At 53.6% G+C, this 20,287-nt stretch overlaps 1 protein-coding gene across 2 annotated transcripts; it reads left to right on the forward strand.

Moving 5' to 3' along the window:
- Positions 1-2,731: 2,731 nt before the first annotated feature.
- TMEM61 (transmembrane protein 61) lies at positions 2,732-13,094 on the forward strand. 2 transcript variants are annotated; one of them, XM_068539971.1, is made up of 4 exons: positions 2,732-3,402; positions 5,452-5,517; positions 7,349-7,698; positions 12,657-13,094. In XM_068539971.1, the coding sequence occupies exons 3-4, from the start codon at positions 7,406-7,408 to the stop codon at positions 12,931-12,933; spliced, it is 570 nt and encodes a 189-aa protein (XP_068396072.1). In that variant the 5' UTR covers positions 2,732-3,402; positions 5,452-5,517; positions 7,349-7,405; the 3' UTR covers positions 12,934-13,094. The 2 variants fall into 2 exon arrangements, with proteins under 2 accessions (XP_068396072.1, XP_068396071.1); XM_068539970.1 differs by lacking the exon at positions 5,452-5,517 and having other exon boundaries at positions 2,733-3,402.
- The last annotated feature ends 7,193 nt before the right edge of the window (positions 13,095-20,287 follow it).

Genomic DNA, 20,287 nt, shown 5'->3' on the forward strand with positions numbered 1-20,287 from the left:
ATTCTCCCATGGCCCTCATAACCTTTGCCCTCTGGTTACATGGCAAGAGGAATTTCATAGATGTAATTAAGGTTACTAATCAGCTGACCTTAAGATAGAGAGATGGGTGGGCCTAACCTAATCACAGGAACCCTTTAAAAGCAGAGTTTTCTTCCACTGGTAGCAGAAGAGGCAGAGAAATTCAAAGCGGCCTCTGAGAGCTGAGAGCAATCCCCACCAGGGGGAAAATGGGCCTTAGTCCTACAATCACAAGGACCAGGATTCTGCCAACAGAATCCTGGGTAGCAGCAGCCCAGGTTGTAACTGAGGAAGGGCCAGTGTGGCAAAAAAGGAAAAGTACATGTGGGTGAGGAAGATTCAGACTGATGTGCATTTCAGCACTTGCTCTGCCGCTCCCCACTCCCAGCCCCCCACTTATCAGCTGTGTGACCCTGAGAAGGTATCAATATTTCTCTCTCAGCCTTGATGAATTGACTGAAGTGACAATTAAATGGGAAAAGCACTGACTGGTGACGTCCAGTAAGTGGGTGCAAGTGGTAGTCCCCTCCCCCACACATGGAGGCAAAGGCTGGTGACCAATTTTCTGCTCTGAGTTGCCCAGTGGTGCCAGGGAAAGCCTGAGGCTGATTGTTCAGAAAGGACCTGCAAGTATTCCCAAGTCTGCATGGTCCCCACAGTGCCTGGACATCATGGCAGACTACGGGGTCTGGGACCAGAGCCCCCAAAAGTGGGGAAGAGGAAGATGGAGCCAGAAGAACTGGACCAGATCCTCAGGTTCGAATCAACACCCAGTCCCAGTCTCCTCTGGTCCTGGCCCTGCTGGGTCTGGCTGGGCCCTGCACCAAGTCACATCTGGTCCCTGCCCGCAGGGTGGTCCCCATCAACTAGGGGAGATTCACAAACTGAACCATCGTGTAATGCGAGAGCGTACCCAGGCCAGCTTCTCATGGATAAGGTCTTACTAAACTATTAGGCCCTCATAGCTACCCTGGGAAGGAGGTACCATTGTCTCCATTTTATAGATAAGGAAACAGCAGCTTAAAGAGAAGGACGTGGCCAGAATCTTCCGGCCTGGAAGTGGCTGAGTCAGGACAGAAGTTACAACCAGGCCACCACCTCCTGGGCGTGAGTGTCCAGCCTGGGCCAGGGGACTCGGGTTCCAGCAGGGTCAGGTGTATGCCCAAGCCCTGATCTCAACCTTATCAGCCTGTGACCTGTGACCCTGGGGAAGGAGAGTCTGGATCAGTGAGGGGCCCACACCGGCATGGATGCCTGCCCCTGGAGAAATGGGTGGAGCTGACAGCTTCACGGCCTCCAGATGCTCACTCATATCCCCCCTGAGCAGGTCCACAAGGGCACCGAGAAGGCTGCTTGTCCCCACCTCCAGCTTAAGCAGAGCAAAGCTGAAGGAGGTCCTGGTTTGAGGTCTACCTGATCCCTATCTCAGCTCAGCCACTTGCGAGTTCTTTAGACTTGCACAGGCCTTTGCCCCTCTCTGAGCCTCAGTCTTCTGTCTGTAAAATGGGAACGCTTACATAGATCACACACACAGTGAAGATGAAATGAGATAACATGTAAAAGGACCTCACCGGTCAGAGGAGTCGGTGCCTAGAGAATGCTAAAACTCTCAGGTGGCATATTTCCTCAGAGACAAGGAAAAAAATTTTTTTTAAATTAAATTAAATTAAATTAATTTAAATTAATTAAATTTAATTTAAATTAAATTTAAATTAAAAAAATTTTTAATTTAAAAATTGGGGGCCTGGGCCCTGCCGCTGACCTGCTCTGTGACTCTGAGACAGTGGTTTCCCCTCTCTGAGCTTCAGATCTCCACTGGACAGGCTGCTCTGACCTCCCATGTCCCTGGGCTGGGAGGGGAGTTGGTCGCCACCGGCTCAGTGGGGAATCCTTGGCCATGGCTGAGGGGAATCCGCCCAGTCCCCTGGCTTGTTGGAGCAGCAGGAAGAAACATAAACAAAACCCAGACCCCAGCTGGTCCGGAACCACCTCCCTTGGACCCACATGAAATTATCGAGGTTTTACCTGCCTGTGACTTTGCCCAGCTTTTGCACATGCTGCCCCTTCAGCCTGGATGCTGCCACCCCATTCCTACCTTCTACAACAGGTGTCCTCCCAGAGAAGACTTCACACAAGCACACACGTTGACCCTTCTCCAGGCTCCTAAATCACCTGTCCGTAAAATCTGCCTCCGGCCTGCACTTGTGAAAGGGCTGAGCTCTATTAACCTGCTCAGCTTAACTCATTCAATCCCTGAGGACCTGTGAGTTGGGGTCCTCAGCCTTCCTTTGACACAGGAGGGAGTAGGTTCAGAGAGGTTAAGGTCACACAGGAGGTGGGAGGCCCTGCTCTCAAGCCCCCCTCTCCTGGCCTCTCACTGCCTGGGTCAGTGACTTCGCTCGTTTCGAGGCTGGGGAAGCACTTAAATGCCTCTGTTATTTCGGAGAATGCCTTCCTCCTGGGGATGTGAGGGCCTGCAGGGCCCAGGAAGGCTTGCTGTCGGATTGACTGCTGTGAGAAGAAAAAGCCAGTTGTCAAGGAGTATGCGGTAAACAGTCAAGTAACTTTCCCTCCTTGGGCCTCAGTTTCCCTTCCTGTAAAATGGGAGTGAGGAGGCCTGGGCTTCACAGCCCTCTCAGACCGAGCGCTGATGGCTCTCAGAGGAGTTCGTGTCCGGTTCCCAAGCCCGCCCCCGTGGAGTAGTGGGGGCGGGATGGCCCCAAGGACTGCGGGTTCCCGACAGTTCCAGGGAGGTTCCGGTTAAGAGCTCCCCCCCGCGCTGGGAAACCCCGACCTCCGCCAGCCCAGGTCGCGCTGTCGCTTTAAGGTCGGGCGCGGCACCTGGAGCCGCGCCACCCTGGAGTCTCCGCAGGCCCTGCGGCCCGAGAGGACGCAGATCCAAGGAGAGGTGGGGCAGGCCGCGCCCTGAGCCCGAGCCCAGGGTCCCGGCCGCAGTCGGCCAAGCCCGAAGCGTGGGCGGGAGCCAGGGGGTGATCATCACCGGAGTCGACAGCGAAGCCGGACTCCACGCGCCCCTCGGCGCCCCTGCCCGGTGGCCGAGCCCCTGCGCGGTGAAGCGGGCTCGGCACCGCTCCCACCGGGTCGGGGCGACGATCGGACGGGACGGACGGCGGCGGACGAGACGCCCTGGACCAGACCCGGAGCCGGACCGTAGCGCTTCTGCGGGCTCGGAGAGCTGGGCTGGAGAACGGTCGCCGGGCCGCCCCTAACGCCGGGCGCCCCCTGCAGACCGGAGAGACCGCCCTTCCCAGGTTCGCTCTGCCCACGGGCGCAACAGCCATCATGCCTTCACCTCCGCTCGGCTCGCCAGGCTCCCCGGTCCGGGACCACGCCTGACCCTGCAGCGCGATGGCTGCGCGCAAGGTGGGTATAAGCTTCCTTCTCTCCCCGCCCTTGGGAGCATCTCGGCTCCTCCTAATCCAACCCCCCCGGACCCCTTCCCTTCACCTTGACCTCAGTGGCTTGGTGAGCAGAGTCTGGACACCCAAGTCTCCTCCTAACTGTGTTCTGACTTGTTGGGTGGCCTTGGACCATGGCGCTCAGAGCCTCAGTTTACCCGGGGTTACACGAAGATGGTTTGGAACACTTCTTGTTCAGATGGTTTAGTTCTTTATAGAAAACTGGCACCTAAAGTTCCCCTGTTGGTAGCAGGAATAGTACGATATTATTTGTGCCCATTTTACAAAGGAGGGAACTGAGGCATGGAGAATCTAGGTAACTTACCCAGTGTCAGAGCCAGGGTCCATCCTCTCTGTCAAGCTGTGTCACTGTTTGCCATCTTGCCATCTCATCTTCACAACTTGCTCCCCCCTGGGAGGCAGGAATTTGAGCTCAGAGATGTTGGGCCGCCTGATCAAGGTCACAGAGCTAACAGAGTGGCTATAGTCAGAGGCAGTGATAACTCTGGCTGGTGGGAGGTGGGGTGGCAGCAGCAGAAAGGCTTCTGGGAGGAGGTGTATTTGGCATGGGTCTTGACAGGGGTTGTGAAATGAGGGCCCTGAATGGGGACAGAGGGCTCCCCAGGAGCAGCAGGTGTAGAGGACTCCAGGAGTTTGGGTGCATGGGTGGGGGGGGGGGGGATATGAGGGAGCTGGAAGGAGGGGGCCAGCCTGGCAGCCTGACTGAGTGCCAGATTGGGAATGGGACTTCTCTGGGACTAGAGAAGTTTCCTCCCTGCCCAGGGCTGGGGTTATGCCCTCCAGGGCAGGGAGCCCTTTCTTCCTCCCCCATCAGGGTCCAGGGTACACTACTGTGAAGGGTGAGTAAACTGCCTGAAGACCACGTCTCTGAAATGGGCCAGGGGAATCTAGGGCAGGACACGTTTCCCATAAGCCACCAGAGCCCCGATCTGTAAAAATAATGAAAACCACCTCACAACAGAACAGGCTGTCCTTCATCCAGCAGACGTTGACACCTTCCATCTCCCGGGGGTGGTGGGTCATCGTGTGCTCTGCCTGCCCATGGTGGATCCACATGGAGGGAGGGAGACTCACACAGAAGGAGATGACACAACATCCAGTGAGAACATGCTAAGGGGAATTCCAGGGGCTTGTCTGAGGTCTGGGAGCATTTGAGTCAGGAAGGAGGGCAGAGCATTTTAGAAAGTGGGATCTGCCTGAGCTGAAGATTTACAAATGCCTCTATTCAGGGCACGGTCTCAACTTTATATACTGAAAAATACAGTTGGATCTAGCTGTGCACACACAGGGATCTGAGTCAGACTAGACCTGGTTCAAATTTGGCACTGACCTTGGACAAGCTGTCACCCTCGCAGCTCCAGTGTCCTCAGGACATAATGCTGTTGTAGGATTAAGATGGCGGATACCTGTAAAGTGCTTGATGTGGTTCCCAGCGCCTGTAAATGCCCAGTACACATCTGCTGCCACCATCATCAGCTATGCAGGCCAAGGGAGGACTGGAAAGGAAGCATTCACTTGCAGATCATGCTCATCTCTGGGGGGCAGCATTAATGATGATTTGTATTTTCCATTTTTATTCTCTTCTGTGGTTTTCTCCTTTTCTCCACAATGAGGAACTATTGCTTTTATAGAAATTTAAAAGCATCGTAAGTTACCTTACTCAGGAGTGAGTTCTGCAAGGGTTGAGGCACACAGCTGTATACGGCTTTGGGCAAAGTCCCTCACCTTTCTGGGCTCAGTCTCCTCATTTGCAAAACAGGAATTTCTTTCCCTGCCCTGACCACCCACCTCAGTTGTGGTGAGTTAGATGAGATTCCAGGTATGAAGCGGAACTGTTAAGTGCCATAATATACAGGCAAAGGGTTACCGTTATTGATTTGCTGTGTTTTTTTTTTCCCCCCCAAGCTGATTTCTCCAGCTTTTCCTTCTGACAGCCTCTCCTCGCTGTCTGACTTTGGAAAGAGTGTAGTCAGGTTCTTTTTCTCTCCCCCAGAAAATGCCTTGAGCTGGAGACAGGAGGCCTTGCCCCATAGACAAATTCACAGGAAGACAATTGAAGGTAATTTACAAGTGGCATTTTTCTATATGCTTCTGGTGGCCTGGAGGCTCAGAAAGATTGGGGTCCACTGCCTGAGCATTACATGTATACATTCTCTCTTTCTCTCTCACATGCATACACACACACATACACACACACGTTTTTAAACACATCTGGGAACATGCCCTTTTGAAATCTAAAGTCTCACCTACTAGATCTTGAACTGCCATGCTCCTCAGCTCCTGGAGGAGTGTGCCTTTGAATGGCTGCACAGCAGGGCATCATTTGATGCACCACATTAGGCTGGGCAAGTCCCCATTTGTAAGGCTGACGATTGAAGTCTTCCTAAGGTCTGTGAGTTCCCCAGCCCCCTCCTTCACTGGCTCAACTTTTGGAAGAGGAGAGGGGGCCTCTGTAAGTTCTGCTAGCAGCCTGCTAGAGAGCCTGCCCTTTGTACGGATGAGGAGACAGGCCCGGAGCAGTTGAGAGGCTTACCCCAGGACACGGCTGGTGAGCTGTAATGTGGGGAGTAAAACCAGGCTCCGAGGCTGGGTGCTGTAGCAGCTGGAATCTTGTGTTCCCTCCCCTCTCCCAGCCCCTCCCAACTGTGAGAGGGGCTTTTCACACAACAAGGTTTACTCAGCATCGCTGTTTCTCATTTAGGAGAATTTCTTCAACAAATGTTTATAGAGCAGCTACTATGTGCTAGGCACTGGGGGATATAGCAGTGAACAGGGCCTATACAGACCCTGCCCCCAGGAAGCTTGCTGTCTGGTAAGGACAATCAGCAAAGAAGAAACCAAACAAACAGGATAAAAGCTTGGTCCAAGAAGGCCCAGGAAACTCCAAGTTTAAAGTGTCCCCAGCGAAGGCTTCTCAGGTGAGGGCCGAGCTGAGCTGGGAGGGGAGATACGAGCAAGTTACCAGGCAGAGGGAACAGTATGTACAGCAGCCTAGAGGTTGGCTTTGGGGACAGCCCCTTCCTGTCTGTATAATCTGGAGCCAGGGTTCCTCCCAGTTATTTTTTTTTCCCCTGGGCATTTTGTCTTTGCCTCATTGAGATAACACTGTGCACATAATTTGGCAAACTAAGTTGACAAATGTCAGATATCATAAGCATTTCCCCTGTTGTTAAACATTTGTGCTGAGCTTTTTAAAAAATGAGTCATGAATATTCCATCTAGAGTTTATGCCATGGTTTACTCACCCTTTCCCTATAGTTGGACATTTAGGCTCTTTCCAAATTACAACCATTAAAAATAAGGCCATGGTGAACATCTTTTTGTACAAAGTTTTGCTTTGTGTCGTGAATTTCAACTTCAGGCTTCTTGATGCCTCTTTCCCACTAGCTCCTTTACCCACCCCCAGTTTCAATGTCTTCCTCTGTCAAATGGAGATAAGAGCATTGACCTTTCGAGACTGTGACCAGGGTGAAGTGAGGCAACGCGAAACCAGCAAGCCTCTCTCCTGGTAGGCCTGGAGGACCCCACAGCGTTCACTCTTCTCCCTCCCAGCCTGCAGTGGGGAGTCTCATACACACCAGGCTGATGAGGCCTCTGAGTCCGGGGGTAGTCCTGGAGTGAACCCAGCCACACTTACTGAGCCCCTACCGGGTCCCAGGTGTGGTGCTAGGAACTTGAGACACATTACTTGTGGCCTTCAAAACAACCCTGCAAAGTTGGAAGCATCACCTCCATTTCACAGATGAGGAAACTAAGGCACAGAGAAGTCAAATGACCCCTCTGAGGTTGCACAGTGACCTCAGGCCGAGGAGGACTCAAATCCAGTCTTTGGTACCCAGCAGGCCTCTCACGGGGCCCGTTTCCTCTTCTCTCTCCTTCTCGGTGTCCAGAAGTGTGACAGGGGCCGTGTGGCCTCCACCCTGTGCTACTGCGTGACGGTCAGCGGCATGGTGGTTCTGGTGGCCGGGACACTCTGCTTCGCCTGGTGGAGTGAAGAAGATGCAGGTGCCCAGCCCAGCCAGCCGGCTCTGCCCACAGGACGCCCTGAGCCTGAGGCCCCCGGTCCCCTGCTCAGGTCAGTCAGCTTCTTCTGCTGCGGTGCAGGTGGCCTGCTGCTGCTCCTCAGCCTGCTGTGGTCTGTCAAGGCCAGCACCAAGGGGCCGCCTCGATGGGACCCATATCGCTTCTCCAGAGACCTGTACTACCTCACTGTGGAGCCCTTGGAGAAGGAGAGCTGCAGGTCAGCAGGGCTGGGTGGAGGCCACAGGTGGGGCACTGTCACGTCATCATGCATTTGCTCAGCAAATTTTCATGGGGTTTCTCCTCTGGACCAGGCCTTACCTATGCCCTGGGGTCTTGGAGGCTGATCAGCACTCCTGGAAGAGTTTAAAGTCCCTCAACAGAGGCAGACTTTGACAAATCAGAGTAGTTAAAGCTGTGAAAGAGGACAGACATGGTTCTGTGGGGACATGGAGAAATCCAGGAAGGCTTCTTGGAGGAGGTGGCAGCAGAGCTCAGCATACAATAGTAGCAAATGCCTGTATAGTACTTAAATGAGATGATGTATATGAAGAACTCAGCCCAGAGCCTGGCGCACAGTAGGTGCACAACAAATGTCAACTTTTCCTCAAGTAGATAAGGTGGAGAGAAGCGTTTTAGGCAAGCAGAAGATCATGTACAAAGGCCCAGGGGTGAGGTGGGGAATGGAGACAAAACCTTGCATTTGGACAATATTTCTCATCTTTTTTTTCATTATCATTCCCTCTAAGGAGACTTTTTAGGCATTTTTTTCTTCATCCTCCCCCATGAAATGTTAATACCACAGATATACTACATACTTGGTCTGTATGTATATTTGTGCTTTATACGTAAACACAGTATCAGCAAGAGTCCAAGAACCAATATTTGCCCTGTTGAGAATGCATGTATCGTACATGCTCTTATGTACTTACTCATTCACCAAGTATCAGCTGGGCCGGCATATCAGGGGCCTGCATACATCTTCCCCAGTCTAACCTACCTGCAAGGTAAGAATTACTGTTGTCCTTTACAGAAAAAGAAGGGTGAGGGTTGTACACCCAGAAAGTAGCAGAGCCTGCTGGCTGTGAAGTGTGTATTCCCCCACACCACTCTGTAAGCACTGGATTTGCATGTACTAAGGGCTAAGCCAGATATTTGGGAACTGGCCTCGGACCTGGACACCCTTCTTCCCTTAGTTAGAGAGAAAAATGCATTCTGAGTTAAAGAAAGTAACAGATTAGTCCCTGCTACTGGCCTGTGACTCCTTGAGGTCACAGACAATAAAGTATTCAACAGAGGCCCCTTAGTCTAATGGTCAGGCCTTAATTTGACTATTAGAGGGAAGGGCAGGGCCCTGGGGACTCTTCACTTCTCAGATGAGAAACCTGGGTATCAGAGAGACCCGTGACCTACCTGGTCACACAGTCAGTTAATGGTCAGTTGGAACCAGACCAGGCCTCGGGGTGCTCTGGACTGGAGCCTGTCCCTCCCCGCCCAGCCTGGCCTGAGCACAGAAGGTAAGTGTTGTCTGTAGACACAGCCATGTTGACCCAACAGGGTCCGGGACACAGCTGCATCTGTCAGGTGGGGCCACTTGGCCTTCATTCCCAGCCAGGCCAGGGGGGAACCTACCCAGGAGGCTGTGGGGTGCTCATGGCCCATCAGGTTCAGAGACCAAGTCTTAGATTCAGAGCTGGGGTGGCTGGATGTTGGAGAGGCTGCTTCTGCTAATGGCTCTTTCTTGTCCCTGGGGCTGAGCCACCCTGGCCCTCCTGCTAAGAGCCCAGCATCTGGGCCCCATGGGGAGGCCACTCAGCTGTCCCTGCCCCCAGGGGCCTTGCTCTCTGCAGGTAACTCTAGGTTAGAGACAAAGGCCTTCTAGGCTGATGACTTGGGCAGGTCCATTTCTCTCTTGGGGCCTCAGTTTCCTCATTTATTCATCTACTTATTCTTTCCTGCATTTCACCAACATTTACTGAGTACCTAACTACGCAGGGCGCTGACAATGCAGCAGTGGATGAAACAGACAAAACCCCTCCTCTCAGGGGCTCCCATCTTAAGTGTGAGCCCTAAATGAGGTGCCTGGATGGGAGGCCTGCTGGGACCCCCCCACCCCACGCCTCAGTGAGTACAGCAGAAAAAGCGTGGGTCTAGTCAGACACGAGGCTTTCAGAGTCTGCTCTTTCTTTTCTAAGCTCTGTATTCTTGAGCCTGTTACTTAGATTCTCTGAGCCATGTCTAGTTCTTCCCCTGTCAATCCTGGAATTTTCCCTAGGATTGCTGTTAGGCTCAGATGAGATGATAGATGGGGAGGTGTATTCACTGCAAAGTTTGCTGTTCTTCCCGTGCTTTCATTTTATGATGTACTCTCATGCCTCCTGATTTGAGCCTCACTGCTTATGAGGCAGTGTAAGGATTAGATCCATTTTGCAGATGAGAAAGCTGAGGTGTGGAGAGATTAGGGGTCAGGGTTGGGGGAGGTGTGATGGGTGGAGTTGGCTTGGGTTTTGCAAGCAGACAGAGCTGGGGCTTTGCCGCTTCGTTGAAGTGTGGCCTCCACTCACCTGTGCAATGGCTGAGGGCTGCTACGCCCAGGCTTGTCATGAATGTGAAATAAGATTAGAGAGCTTGAGTGCTGGGCATATAGTGTTTCATCCCTGGTCCCTGTCCCCTTTCCCTACCGTGTTTGCTTGACTCAGCTGAATAGTGGAGGAGCTGGTGCCAGGCTCAGATCTCACGTGCCCACCAGGCTCCAGAGAGTGGGGTGAGCCCCAGCCTCGGTGGAGCTTCCTGTGCATGGGGACCACAGTGGCCAGCCCGCCCCACACAGCTGCAGGGGGCCACATTCAGAATACACCACAAATGGGGCTGCCCCTGAAGTGTGCAATATGGTCACCCTGAACTTCATGTTCCCCAAGTTTCCAGCCTTCTGGACCATGACTCTGGCAACCTGGGGCTGGGTGGGCCCAGCTGGCTAGGTGAGGTGGCATGAGGGCTACTGCACCTCTGCCCTCTAAACAAACTTCCTGCTGTGGTCTGATCTCACCTGGCAGCTGTGCCCTGCCCTGCCAGCTGTTGCCTGCTGGAGCGGCCCCAGGCATACGCAAAACCTGCCTCATGTCTCTGGGGCTTGGAGAAGTAGGGAGCAGCAGGGGCGTGGCTGGGAGGTGAGCAGGCCAGGAGATGTGGGGTTCTGGAAGCCTAATCACCCATATTTTCCTGAGCGTTGTCAAAGCATTTTCCATTTTTCCCTCTCCCTGAATCTACAAAATGGGAATTGTTATCCTCATTTTATAGATGAGGAGAAAGAGGCTCAGAGAGGCTGTGAACATAGCCTAGGTCACACAGCAATTGAACCTAGTTTGCCTGCCTCCAGGAGCAATGTTCTTTGCCTGCCCTCACCACAAAGGACGCTGGGAGTCAGAGGCGGGTGAGACCCCTTATCTGATTTCTCAGCTGCAGGGCTCCTGGGCTCCGGAGGAGGAGGGTCTGTGAGAGAAGTTTGCAAAAGCACTGGAAGGGGAGCCCAGCTTGGGCTCTTGGCTGGTGCCCTCCATCAGACTGGCACACAGCCTGCTCCATGACCTTGGTCACGTGGTCCCAGTGGGCTGCTCTTAGGGCTGTGGTGGGCGTGGGCTGAGAAGATACGTTGCCCATAGAAGGGCCATGTCCACGGGGGTGATGGGTGCTTACCTGAGGGGCAGCAAATTCCTGGCACAGCTGCTCCATCACCACTGGAGCGAAGACCCCTCCACCACCTGTCTGTCCTCTGGCCAGCCTCCTGCCATCGGCCTTCCCCTGTCTAGACAGGCTGGTATGGATTGAACTAATTTGCTGCTGGCTCCAAACTGATGGCCTTGGGCAAGTGACAGCCTCTCTGAGCCTGTGTGGCGCCTGCCAGCAGGAGATCTGTGATAACTTTTGTTACCCACACCCCTGCCTCATGGAGACCTTTGAGATTTTGTTACCAGCTCCCATTTATGGAGCATGTGCTAAGTGTCCCTGTATTACCTCATTTAATCTTCACACGGTCCTGTGAGGTAGATGCCCTTATTGTCCCCATTTACAGATGGCGAAACTGGGGCCTAGGTTAATAGAGTTGCTGACCCATGATCTCCCACCGAGAATGTGGCTAAGCAGGGAGGAGGACCAGCCAGTGCCGACTCCTAGCCGGCCCTCGAGCCACTTGGGGTGGGAGGGGACCTCCAAGGTCACCTAGTCAACCTCCGTATCTGGCAGTATCTTCCCAAAGCAGAAGCAGTCAGTGACCCTCCCACCCCCAAGGTCCCGGGAGGGGAAGGAGACCTGACTTCCCAGAGATGACCCCCCAGGGCCCTGGGAGGACCGAGGGCCAGCCTCATTCCCATTAGCATTGGTGTGGCTGGGATGCAAGTGACCTGGTCTCTACCTCAAGTCCCTCCAGGGTGGTTCATGTTGGGGAGGTGGGGGAAAGTCACAGGAAAGCCAAGCTCTTTAGAGATAGATAGGGTTGACTGGGTGGATAGTGAGCTCTCCGTCTCTGGAGGTATGCAAGCAGAGGTGATCACTTGGTGGACTTACCATATCAGGGCCTCAAGCATCCAGATGGGCAGGGGAATTGAGGTCTCGCATCCTGCCCTGAGCATCCACAACTCCAGATTGTGTAAGGGAGATGATTACAGTAAGCTGGAAGTCTTTCTCCCCATCGATCATCACTCAGTCTTTCAACAAACATCCCCAAGCATCAATCCCTGGACACCCAAAGTCAGTCCCTGCCCTAGGGGACAACCAGCTGGGGTCAAGGCAGTGACAGAAGGGAGAGCACTGGGGGGACGCAGAGAAGGGAGTGGGAGCTTTGCTAGGGGAGGTCAGGAGAGCTCCCCGGAGGAGACTCAAAGGACAAGTGGGGATTGACCAGCAGGGGAGGGGTGAGGGAGGTGGGAAGGACTTTCCCTGCAGAGAGAACTGAGGAGACAGAGGGTGTGGTGAGCCCATGTGGGGAACTAACTGTATGGAGAACTAACTATGGCACAGGGAGGGTGGAGTCGGGGGAGCTGAGGTTGGCAGGGGCCGGCTGATGTCAAGCTTCAGCTGTGTCTATGGGGCCCTGGGGAGCCTACAGCCTTGCTGGCTCTCTTCCTGGCGTGCAGTAGGGTTTTGCCCAACCCCCTGCTCACAGCCTCTCTTCTGTCCCTGTAGGACCCCAGAGGTAGTTGCCATCCCCACTTACGAGGAGGCCGTGCACTGCCGACTGGCTGAGGGACCCCTGACACCGCCTGTATACCCCGTGGAGGAAGACCCAGAGCGCAGTGCCTCGGGGAATGCCCTGCTTGGGGCCCAGCCCCCCTTGCCTCCGCCCAGCTACGAGAGCCTCATCCTCGCTGACGGTGGCTTCTCTGGAGAGACAACACCTGGGGCTGCATGCTCCCGCCCAGGCCCGGTTCAGATTGCAGGGGAGGAAGTTAAAGGCTTCTAGCAGGCCTGGAAGCCAGAAACAAATGATGGGCTTCTTCTAGTGTCTAGTACAGTGCCTGGTACACAGCAGGCACTCAACAAATGTTTGTTGCTGAATGCTGTTTTGTTTTTCTATTGCCGTGTAACAAATGGCTTGAAATAAATCCATTTCATTATCTCTCATGATTCTGTGGGTCACCTGGGCCCAGCTGGGTGGTTCTTCTGCCCCACGTGACATTGGTGGGGCTGTAGTCTTCGGGGCCCAGCTGGGCCGGCACGCCCAAGATAGCACACTCACGTGGCTGGCAGTTAGTGCTGGCTGTCAGCTGGGAAATGTTCTTGTGCCCATGAGAAAATTGGGGCCCAGAGGCAGAGCCAGGACTGGCCCAAGGGAACACACTGAGTTTATAACCAAAAGAACATGGACTCTGAATTCAGACCACCTGTGCCTGGGTTCCACCAGGTACCAGCTGGTGAGTGACCTTGGACAAGTGACTTTACCTCTCTCTGCATCAGTTTCCTCATCTGTAAAATGGGAATTGGGAATTACAAAGGCACCAGCCCCTACCTTAGAGAGCTGAGTTTCCAGGATTAAATGAGATGATAACAGCTGACGTTATGAGATCACACTGACCGTGCAGGCTCAGTGCTAATGCGTCAAACAATAAATGCAGACTTCTTAGCACAGAGGCTGGTGTCTCTTAAGTATGAAGTGATTGTTAGATTTTGTTAGTAAAGGTAACCCCCTCCACCAGGTGCCTCTGCTTCTATACCTCCTGTGACAGGGAGCTTGATACCTCTTCTTATATTCCAGATAGGCAGAAGGGTCTGCTTTCACAATGTCATATCCCATTCACAGATGGGAAAACCAGCCCAGAGAGGCTAAGTAACCTTCCCAGGGTCACTCAGCCAGCTGGAGCTCAGTCAGCTGTGTAGGGACACTGTTCCCTGAGGGCCTACCATTTACTGGGCCAGGGTCTCTGCTGTTGTTTCACATCCTCGAGGCCTCTCTGCTACAGGTGGTAGCCCCACTTAACAGGTGTGGAAACTGAGCCTCAGAGAGGTAAAAATCGCAGAGAATAAAGGTTTTTCATGTAAATAAAGGTGTTTTCATTCAGGCCTGGTTGGGCTCCAGGCCTCAGATCCTCCCACTTAGGCCTGGACCAGCTCGGTAGCTGCCTATCCCAACTCCCTGCTTCTGCCAGGGTCCCCTGAAGTCTCTTCAAAGCTCAGCAGATGCAATGAGCCTGATCAAACCCAGATCCATAACATCCCTCCTGGGCTCAAAACCCTGAGTGGGTCCCAGCTCACTCTGAGTAATGAAAGCCCTAATGAGGATGGTGTAGTTGGGTCTGGGTCCCTCCCCTTGCTCTCTGCTGCTGTTGGTCCCCCTTTGGGCCTTTGCTCCTGTGTTTTCTCTCCAGAATCTCTTCCCCAGGCTCACTCCTCATGCCCCTTGCATCTTTGTCCCTCTCTTCAAGACACCGTCCTGGACCACTCTGTTAAAACTGTTGTCTCACCCAGCCCCCTGCACTCCCAGCCTCCTTCCTGCTTTACTTTTTAAATAACACCTGTCATCAGTTAATATTTTACCTTTAAAAAATTTGTTTGTTTGTTGTATGTTTCCCCCCACCAGTAAGCTCTCTGAGAGCAGGGATTTTTTTGTTTCTTTCCTTTACATTTATATCCCTGAAGCCTAGAAACGGTGCCTGGCCCGTGGAAGATGCTCAGTAGATATTTGTGGACTGAGAGAATGAAGCAATAAATGTCAGCTATCGTGATTGTTTCCGGGCCCTCTCTCAGCCACCTGAGCCAGATCTTGTGGATCTTCCTGTGGATCTTGTGGATCCTCTCCCTCCCCCTTCACCAAATCCTGGATCCCCATCCTGTACCCCTTCCCTTCCTCCCCATCTCCCCTGTGTGTGCCTTATACTTACTGCTATGATGGAGATGCAGGTTTGAACGCTGCCTTAGCCCTGACCTTTCTGTGTGACCCTGAAATGTGTGTGCGCGCGCGCGTGTGCACACACATACACACACACCAGCTTCCTGTGTGAACCATGGGGATTTGGTTGGGGGAGGTGCGGGGGATTTATCAGGCCCTCTGCAATTCCGAAGGGGTTAATGGGGTTCCAGGCTGGGAAGCAGAGCCCAGCTTCCCTCCTACCCCCAAACTGAGGAATTTCCCCCAGGCAGGTGAGTTAATGAGTTGCAGGTGTGATTTGGAGGTGCAACCACCTTTGCCAAGTGGGAGCTGGAAGGGGCAGGGGGTGGGGAAGGCTGGAAGACCGGAAAAGCCTTTTCTGGTTTCCTCTCTAAGTCAGCTCATCTGCATCCCAACTGAAAGCCACCAAGGAGGGGCAGTGATTTGCTCAAGGTCACCAGCTCCTTGGAGGCCAAGCCAGGGCCATGGAGCCAGTCTCCCTAACCCTAACCCTGACCCTGCCAAGCCAAGGTTCCTTATGAGATGCAGTGGCCTTGCTGTGAACTGGGAAGGCCTCAGACCGGGCAGCCCCCTGAGGCTGGGTCTGTCACTCCAGCCCCCAGTAGGCACTGGTTTGCTGCCTGGTCTCCTTCCTCCTGGGCCTGGCTGACGGGTTTCTTCATCCATCATTCAGAGCTCACATCTGGTGCCCGCCACCAGGCCTGGGACCTCAGGGCCCCTCTGAGCTCAGGCCTCTCCCACGCTTTCCCTGGGCTCCCCCTTTGCCCTGTTTCCCTCTGCGTTGACCGGTGACCCCCGCGCCCTGGAGCTCGCCACCTCAGATCAGTTGGAAAATTCCCAGTCAGAAATTCCCTTGCCCTCCATCCCCTCAGCAACTAATTACTCTTTAAAAAGGGTTCATTTTAATCTTTCCCTCCCTAGGTTTCTGCTAGAGCCTGGCAACTGCCCCTCACTTCCACCACCTCCTCTTGCTTCTTCCAACCTGAGCTCAGAATCAGAGAATCAGTGTAAAATTAAAATCCGACCTGTGTCACCCCCCCTGCACAACGCCCTGGGAGGCTCCCTGTTGGCCTCTGGAAGATGTTGGCCACCTTAGCCTGACCCCAGGAGCTTTCCTACCTATGCCTCCTCTCCGGCCTCCCTCTCCTCTGGAGCCAATAGCCATCCCTCCATCCCCAAACATGAGCTGAGAGCCAACAAGTTCTAGTCCCTGGAGACACAACAACGAACAGAACAAAGCCCCCAGCCTGTGGGAGCTCGAGTTCTAGGGGAGGAAGACAGACAAGAGACAAGATAAATAAATGATGTGTGCAGTATGATAGATGGTGACGAGTACTATGGAGAAAAGTAAATTGGGAAAGGAAGACGGGGAACACCTGGGGGAGGGGGGTTCTGCAGTTTCAGATGTCACACCAGAGATGGCCTCGTTGTGAAGCTGACGTTTGGACAAAGAATTGAAGGAGGTAAAGGAGGGAGCCATGCAGATATCTGGAGGAAGAGCTTTCCAGGCGGGAGGAAGAGCAGGGGCAAAGGCCCGGGGGTGGCCGTGCATTCCCAGAAGAGCACAGAGCCAGGGTGGCTGGGGTGGACCGGGTGAGGGGAGGTGTGGCAGGAGGTTATCTCAGAGGGGTGATAGGGTGGGCAACATGGGCAAAGCCCAAGGGCTTTGTAGGCCATTTTAAGTCTTAGCTTTTACTCTGATAGGGCAGGGAACCATTCCAGGGTTCTGAGCAGAGGAGTGACATGGTCTGACCTGGCATTTGGGTGGGAAAGAGATTTCAGCCAGCAAGGGTAGAAGCAGAGACCTCTTAGAAGGACAGACGTGATGGGCCTCAGACTGAGGCAGGAGATGGATGCGCTCCAGGCTAGACATTTACAACTAGCCTCCTGTTCACACTTCCTGGGGTGAGAAGAAGATGGGCTCCAGGCCAGACATTCATTCCCAGCCCCCTGTTTACGTTTCCTGAAGCAAGAAACAAACGGGCTCCAGGACTACATATTTACGACCGGACTCGCGTCTATATTTTGAGATCTGCGCCTTGATATAAAAACCAGCAATAGAAATAGGGTAAATAACCGGATTTTGGACATTTTTATGGCAGGGATAGAGAGGGGCTAAACCCTGTTAAAAGGTCAAGAGGTCATACATTTCCCATCCTTGGGGCAATGGAAACATTGCACATGCACGGAAATGCTCCTTGGGGGTCAAAAAGGAGGGGGCACCACCCCATAATATGTGATGCTAAGGCTGTCCCATAGGCCTCTGGGCTGGAATCCATTTTGGAAAAAAGTTGCGCAGGCACGTTGTGGAGGGCCCTAGGGCAGGGCAGGTGTGGAAAAAGAAACAAGATATTCGGCCAAATGTAAACAAAGACCGGAAGAACTGCCCTGTATGAATGACTTCACCGCCCCTTTACCGCGCTCCTCCTCATTAGAGAGGACGCTCACACCCTTTCTCTCCAGGTGTGCATCTCTGCCTTGCTTCTGTCTTAACTGAACAAACTGTTTCTCTGTGTGCTCTCCCACTTGTTGTTGTGCTATGTCTCTAATAATAAACTTTGACCGGTTTTTACAGTTTTGCCTCCGTGAGAAATGCATTTTTCACTGGGGGCAAGAGCCAGGGCGTGTAGTGGCTAGGATTCCTGGTTGTCATCCAGGCTCCCCGGGTTCAATTCCTGGGCAGGGAATTAAGATCTCGCTTCACGCCACCACTCACTGCCGCCTCTCTGAGCTCAAGACCAGGGTGATGAGCAGTAGTGGGGAGGGAGAAGTGATTGGATTCTTCTATCTCGGAGGCAGGGCCAATAGGATGTGGGTGTGAGAGGGGAGGTGAGGATGTTGGCTAGGATATCCAGGTGGTGGAAGGATGGGTTTGACATGGAGGAGCAGGAAGGGTAGGAGTACGCAGTGTAGGGGTGAACGTGCACACAGCATTTAGAGTTTTACCTCCAGCTACGTGTCAGTGCTTACTTGCCTCTGGGCCTTTGCACACACTGGTCTCTTTGCCTGAACTGCTTTTCCTGCCCTGACAGAACTCCGACTGGCTTCTAAAGAATCCCTCCTGTGAATCTGTCCCTTCATTCCTCCCCCTCCACCCCAGTCTCTCCCTCTGTCTGCTTTGTGCACCTGCTGGACCTCAGGCATATCTCAGAGCCTTTATCATATTGTGCCCCAGAAGACAGGACCAAGTGCCATCACACTGAAAACCCGTGTTCATCAGACACCTCGTACCTCAGCGTCCTGCACGAAGCAGGTGCTCAAGAAGAGACGGACGTGGGGCCTGGCTTGAACCCTGGCTCTGCTATTTATAGGTTCTGTGATCTTGGGCCATTACTGATGCAGAGCCTCAGTTTCTGCATCGGTCAAATGGGTGTGATGTTTCCCCTCCCTGCAGCAGCTCTTAGGATCTTGCGAGGACCCCGAATTCTGTAGACCGGAAGAAAACCGTGGTTATTGCGTCCTCTGCTGGAAGATGGCAGGCTCCGCAACCGCTCCTCCCACTCACCCCGCTTTTCAGGGAAGGAGGCAGAAGTCAGAGGCGGGTGCGACGTGAGCGGGAACCGCGGATGACCCAATACTTCCAATGCCCGGTACTCACGTGTCCCCGCTTAACCCTCACCGCGGCTCTTCGGAAGAGGTTAGACTAGACACATTTTACTGAGCACCTACTTGTCCCAGAGCTTCTTACTCGTTGCCACTTCCCCCCTACCCCCCTCTTTTAAGGAGAGAAAAGGTGGAAAGGAGGCCGGGTCGTGGTGAGGAAAGAAAAGATGCGGAGACACGGAGAGTGCTTGGGTGACCAGGAGGACTCTCAGGAAGCCCTAAGGACCAGATCCGATCCATCCACAATGGGGCTGGGACCGTGTGGATCCCGGTCACCGCTCAGCCCCCGGTTCGGTTTGGGGAGATCTTTGGGGAAATCTCCCCGGGCTCGGTTTCCTCGCCTGTGAAATAGGCACGATAACCTCTTCCCTGCGCCCCTCACGGGGCTGCGGGTTTCAGGCACGACCTACCGGGTGTGAAAGCACCTCGCCAAGCGCGTGCTACGATGGCCACCAGGGGGCGCGAGAGGCTCCTGCTGGACCGCAACCCCGCAGATCCAATCCCGCCGTGGGCCAGGGCTTCAGGACCAGACAGGCAGGCTGAGGCCCCTCTGGGCCCCGGTCTCCTTTTCTGGGAGGGGCACGTAGCCTCTCTTCACTGAGCCTGTATAAGATGATTATAATAGTATTTCCCTGGACGGTCCTGCCCTGTAAATAATCCCAGATTACAAAGCATTTTTCCCTCCATCATGTCACTTCCCTCCACAACCCCTGGGAGGTGGCCTAATACCACCTTCCATCACTGATGACAAGACTCAAGCCCGGAGCGGAGCCACCAGGCCAAGGTCACCCCGGGAGACAAACATGGATGTCACCTGGTGCCTCTCAGCCCTTCTCTGACCCCTCGGCAGCCTCTCACTGGGAGGGTCCCCCAAGCTCTGCTACAGGGGACCGACTCCGCAAACTGTAAGTGCTGGGTCTGAGGGCTGGTGAAGCAGAAACAGCTTCACAATGAAACCCCAATGCGCTGTGGGCAGCGACGCCAGAGGGTATCACGTGAGCACAGGTGTGATGTCGGGAACCAGCACAGCTTGTTTTGGGGAGGAGGGAGAGGGTGACGATCACAAACAGGAAAATCCCCAAACCTATGAAGTCAGGATGCCAAATGAAAGCCTTTTATCCTGCAGCGGCAATTCAATACCATACAAACAACATGTTAACGTTTTCTTTTAGAGATACTGTTGACCCTCATTTTCCTATAATCCTGTAAGGGAATCTGATTTTTACCATCATCCTGTCCCCAGGACTGAAATTCCACCATTGAGTGTCATTCTTAGGATGAAGGCATCTTCCTAGGTTAGGAGGCAAGGAAATTGCTGTCGGCCATTCACACCCTAGAGGGGCATTGCCTCACCATGGCCAGCTCAGAGCCAGCAGGCCTGGCTGGAGCACAGAGTATGGGAAGGGGACAGAGGCACTCAGGGAGGCCAGGCCTGGGGATAGAGCCAATCCTGTGAGTTGCTATTATTATCCTCATTGTAGAGAGGAGGAAAACTGAGGCACAGGAGGTAACTTGACCAAGACCACACTGCGCCATGATAGAGGAACCAGAACCCAAGCCCAGGCAGTCTGTCCAGCCACCAGAGCCTGCACGTTTAACCCTTGTGCTACAGTTAGGCAGTATCACCCAGTGGCAATACTGTGGACCCACGGCCTCTGGGTTTAAATCCCAGCTGCTCTGCCTTTTCTAGCTGCGTGACCTTGGGCAAGTTACTTGTTCGTATCTTCATTTGTAAAGTGGGGATAGTAATACCTGCCTCACGGGGTTCCTTAAATGAGTTAATATGCGTCACATGTTTAGAACAGAGCCATGCGTGCAGCCACGGTCA

The sequence above is a fragment of the Eschrichtius robustus genome, chromosome 3, assembly GCF_028021215.1.
Source record: "Eschrichtius robustus isolate mEscRob2 chromosome 3, mEscRob2.pri, whole genome shotgun sequence".
NCBI classification, from domain to species: Eukaryota; Metazoa; Chordata; class Mammalia; order Artiodactyla; family Eschrichtiidae; genus Eschrichtius; species Eschrichtius robustus.

What these genes read in the sequence shown, in the direction of transcription:
- TMEM61 (XM_068539970.1), top strand. An exon ending in TTGGAGAAGGAGAGCTGCAG is followed by an intron (nt 7,699 to 12,656) that starts GTCAGCAGGGCT and finishes CTGTCCCTGTAG; the next exon opens with GACCCCAGAGGTAGTTGCCA.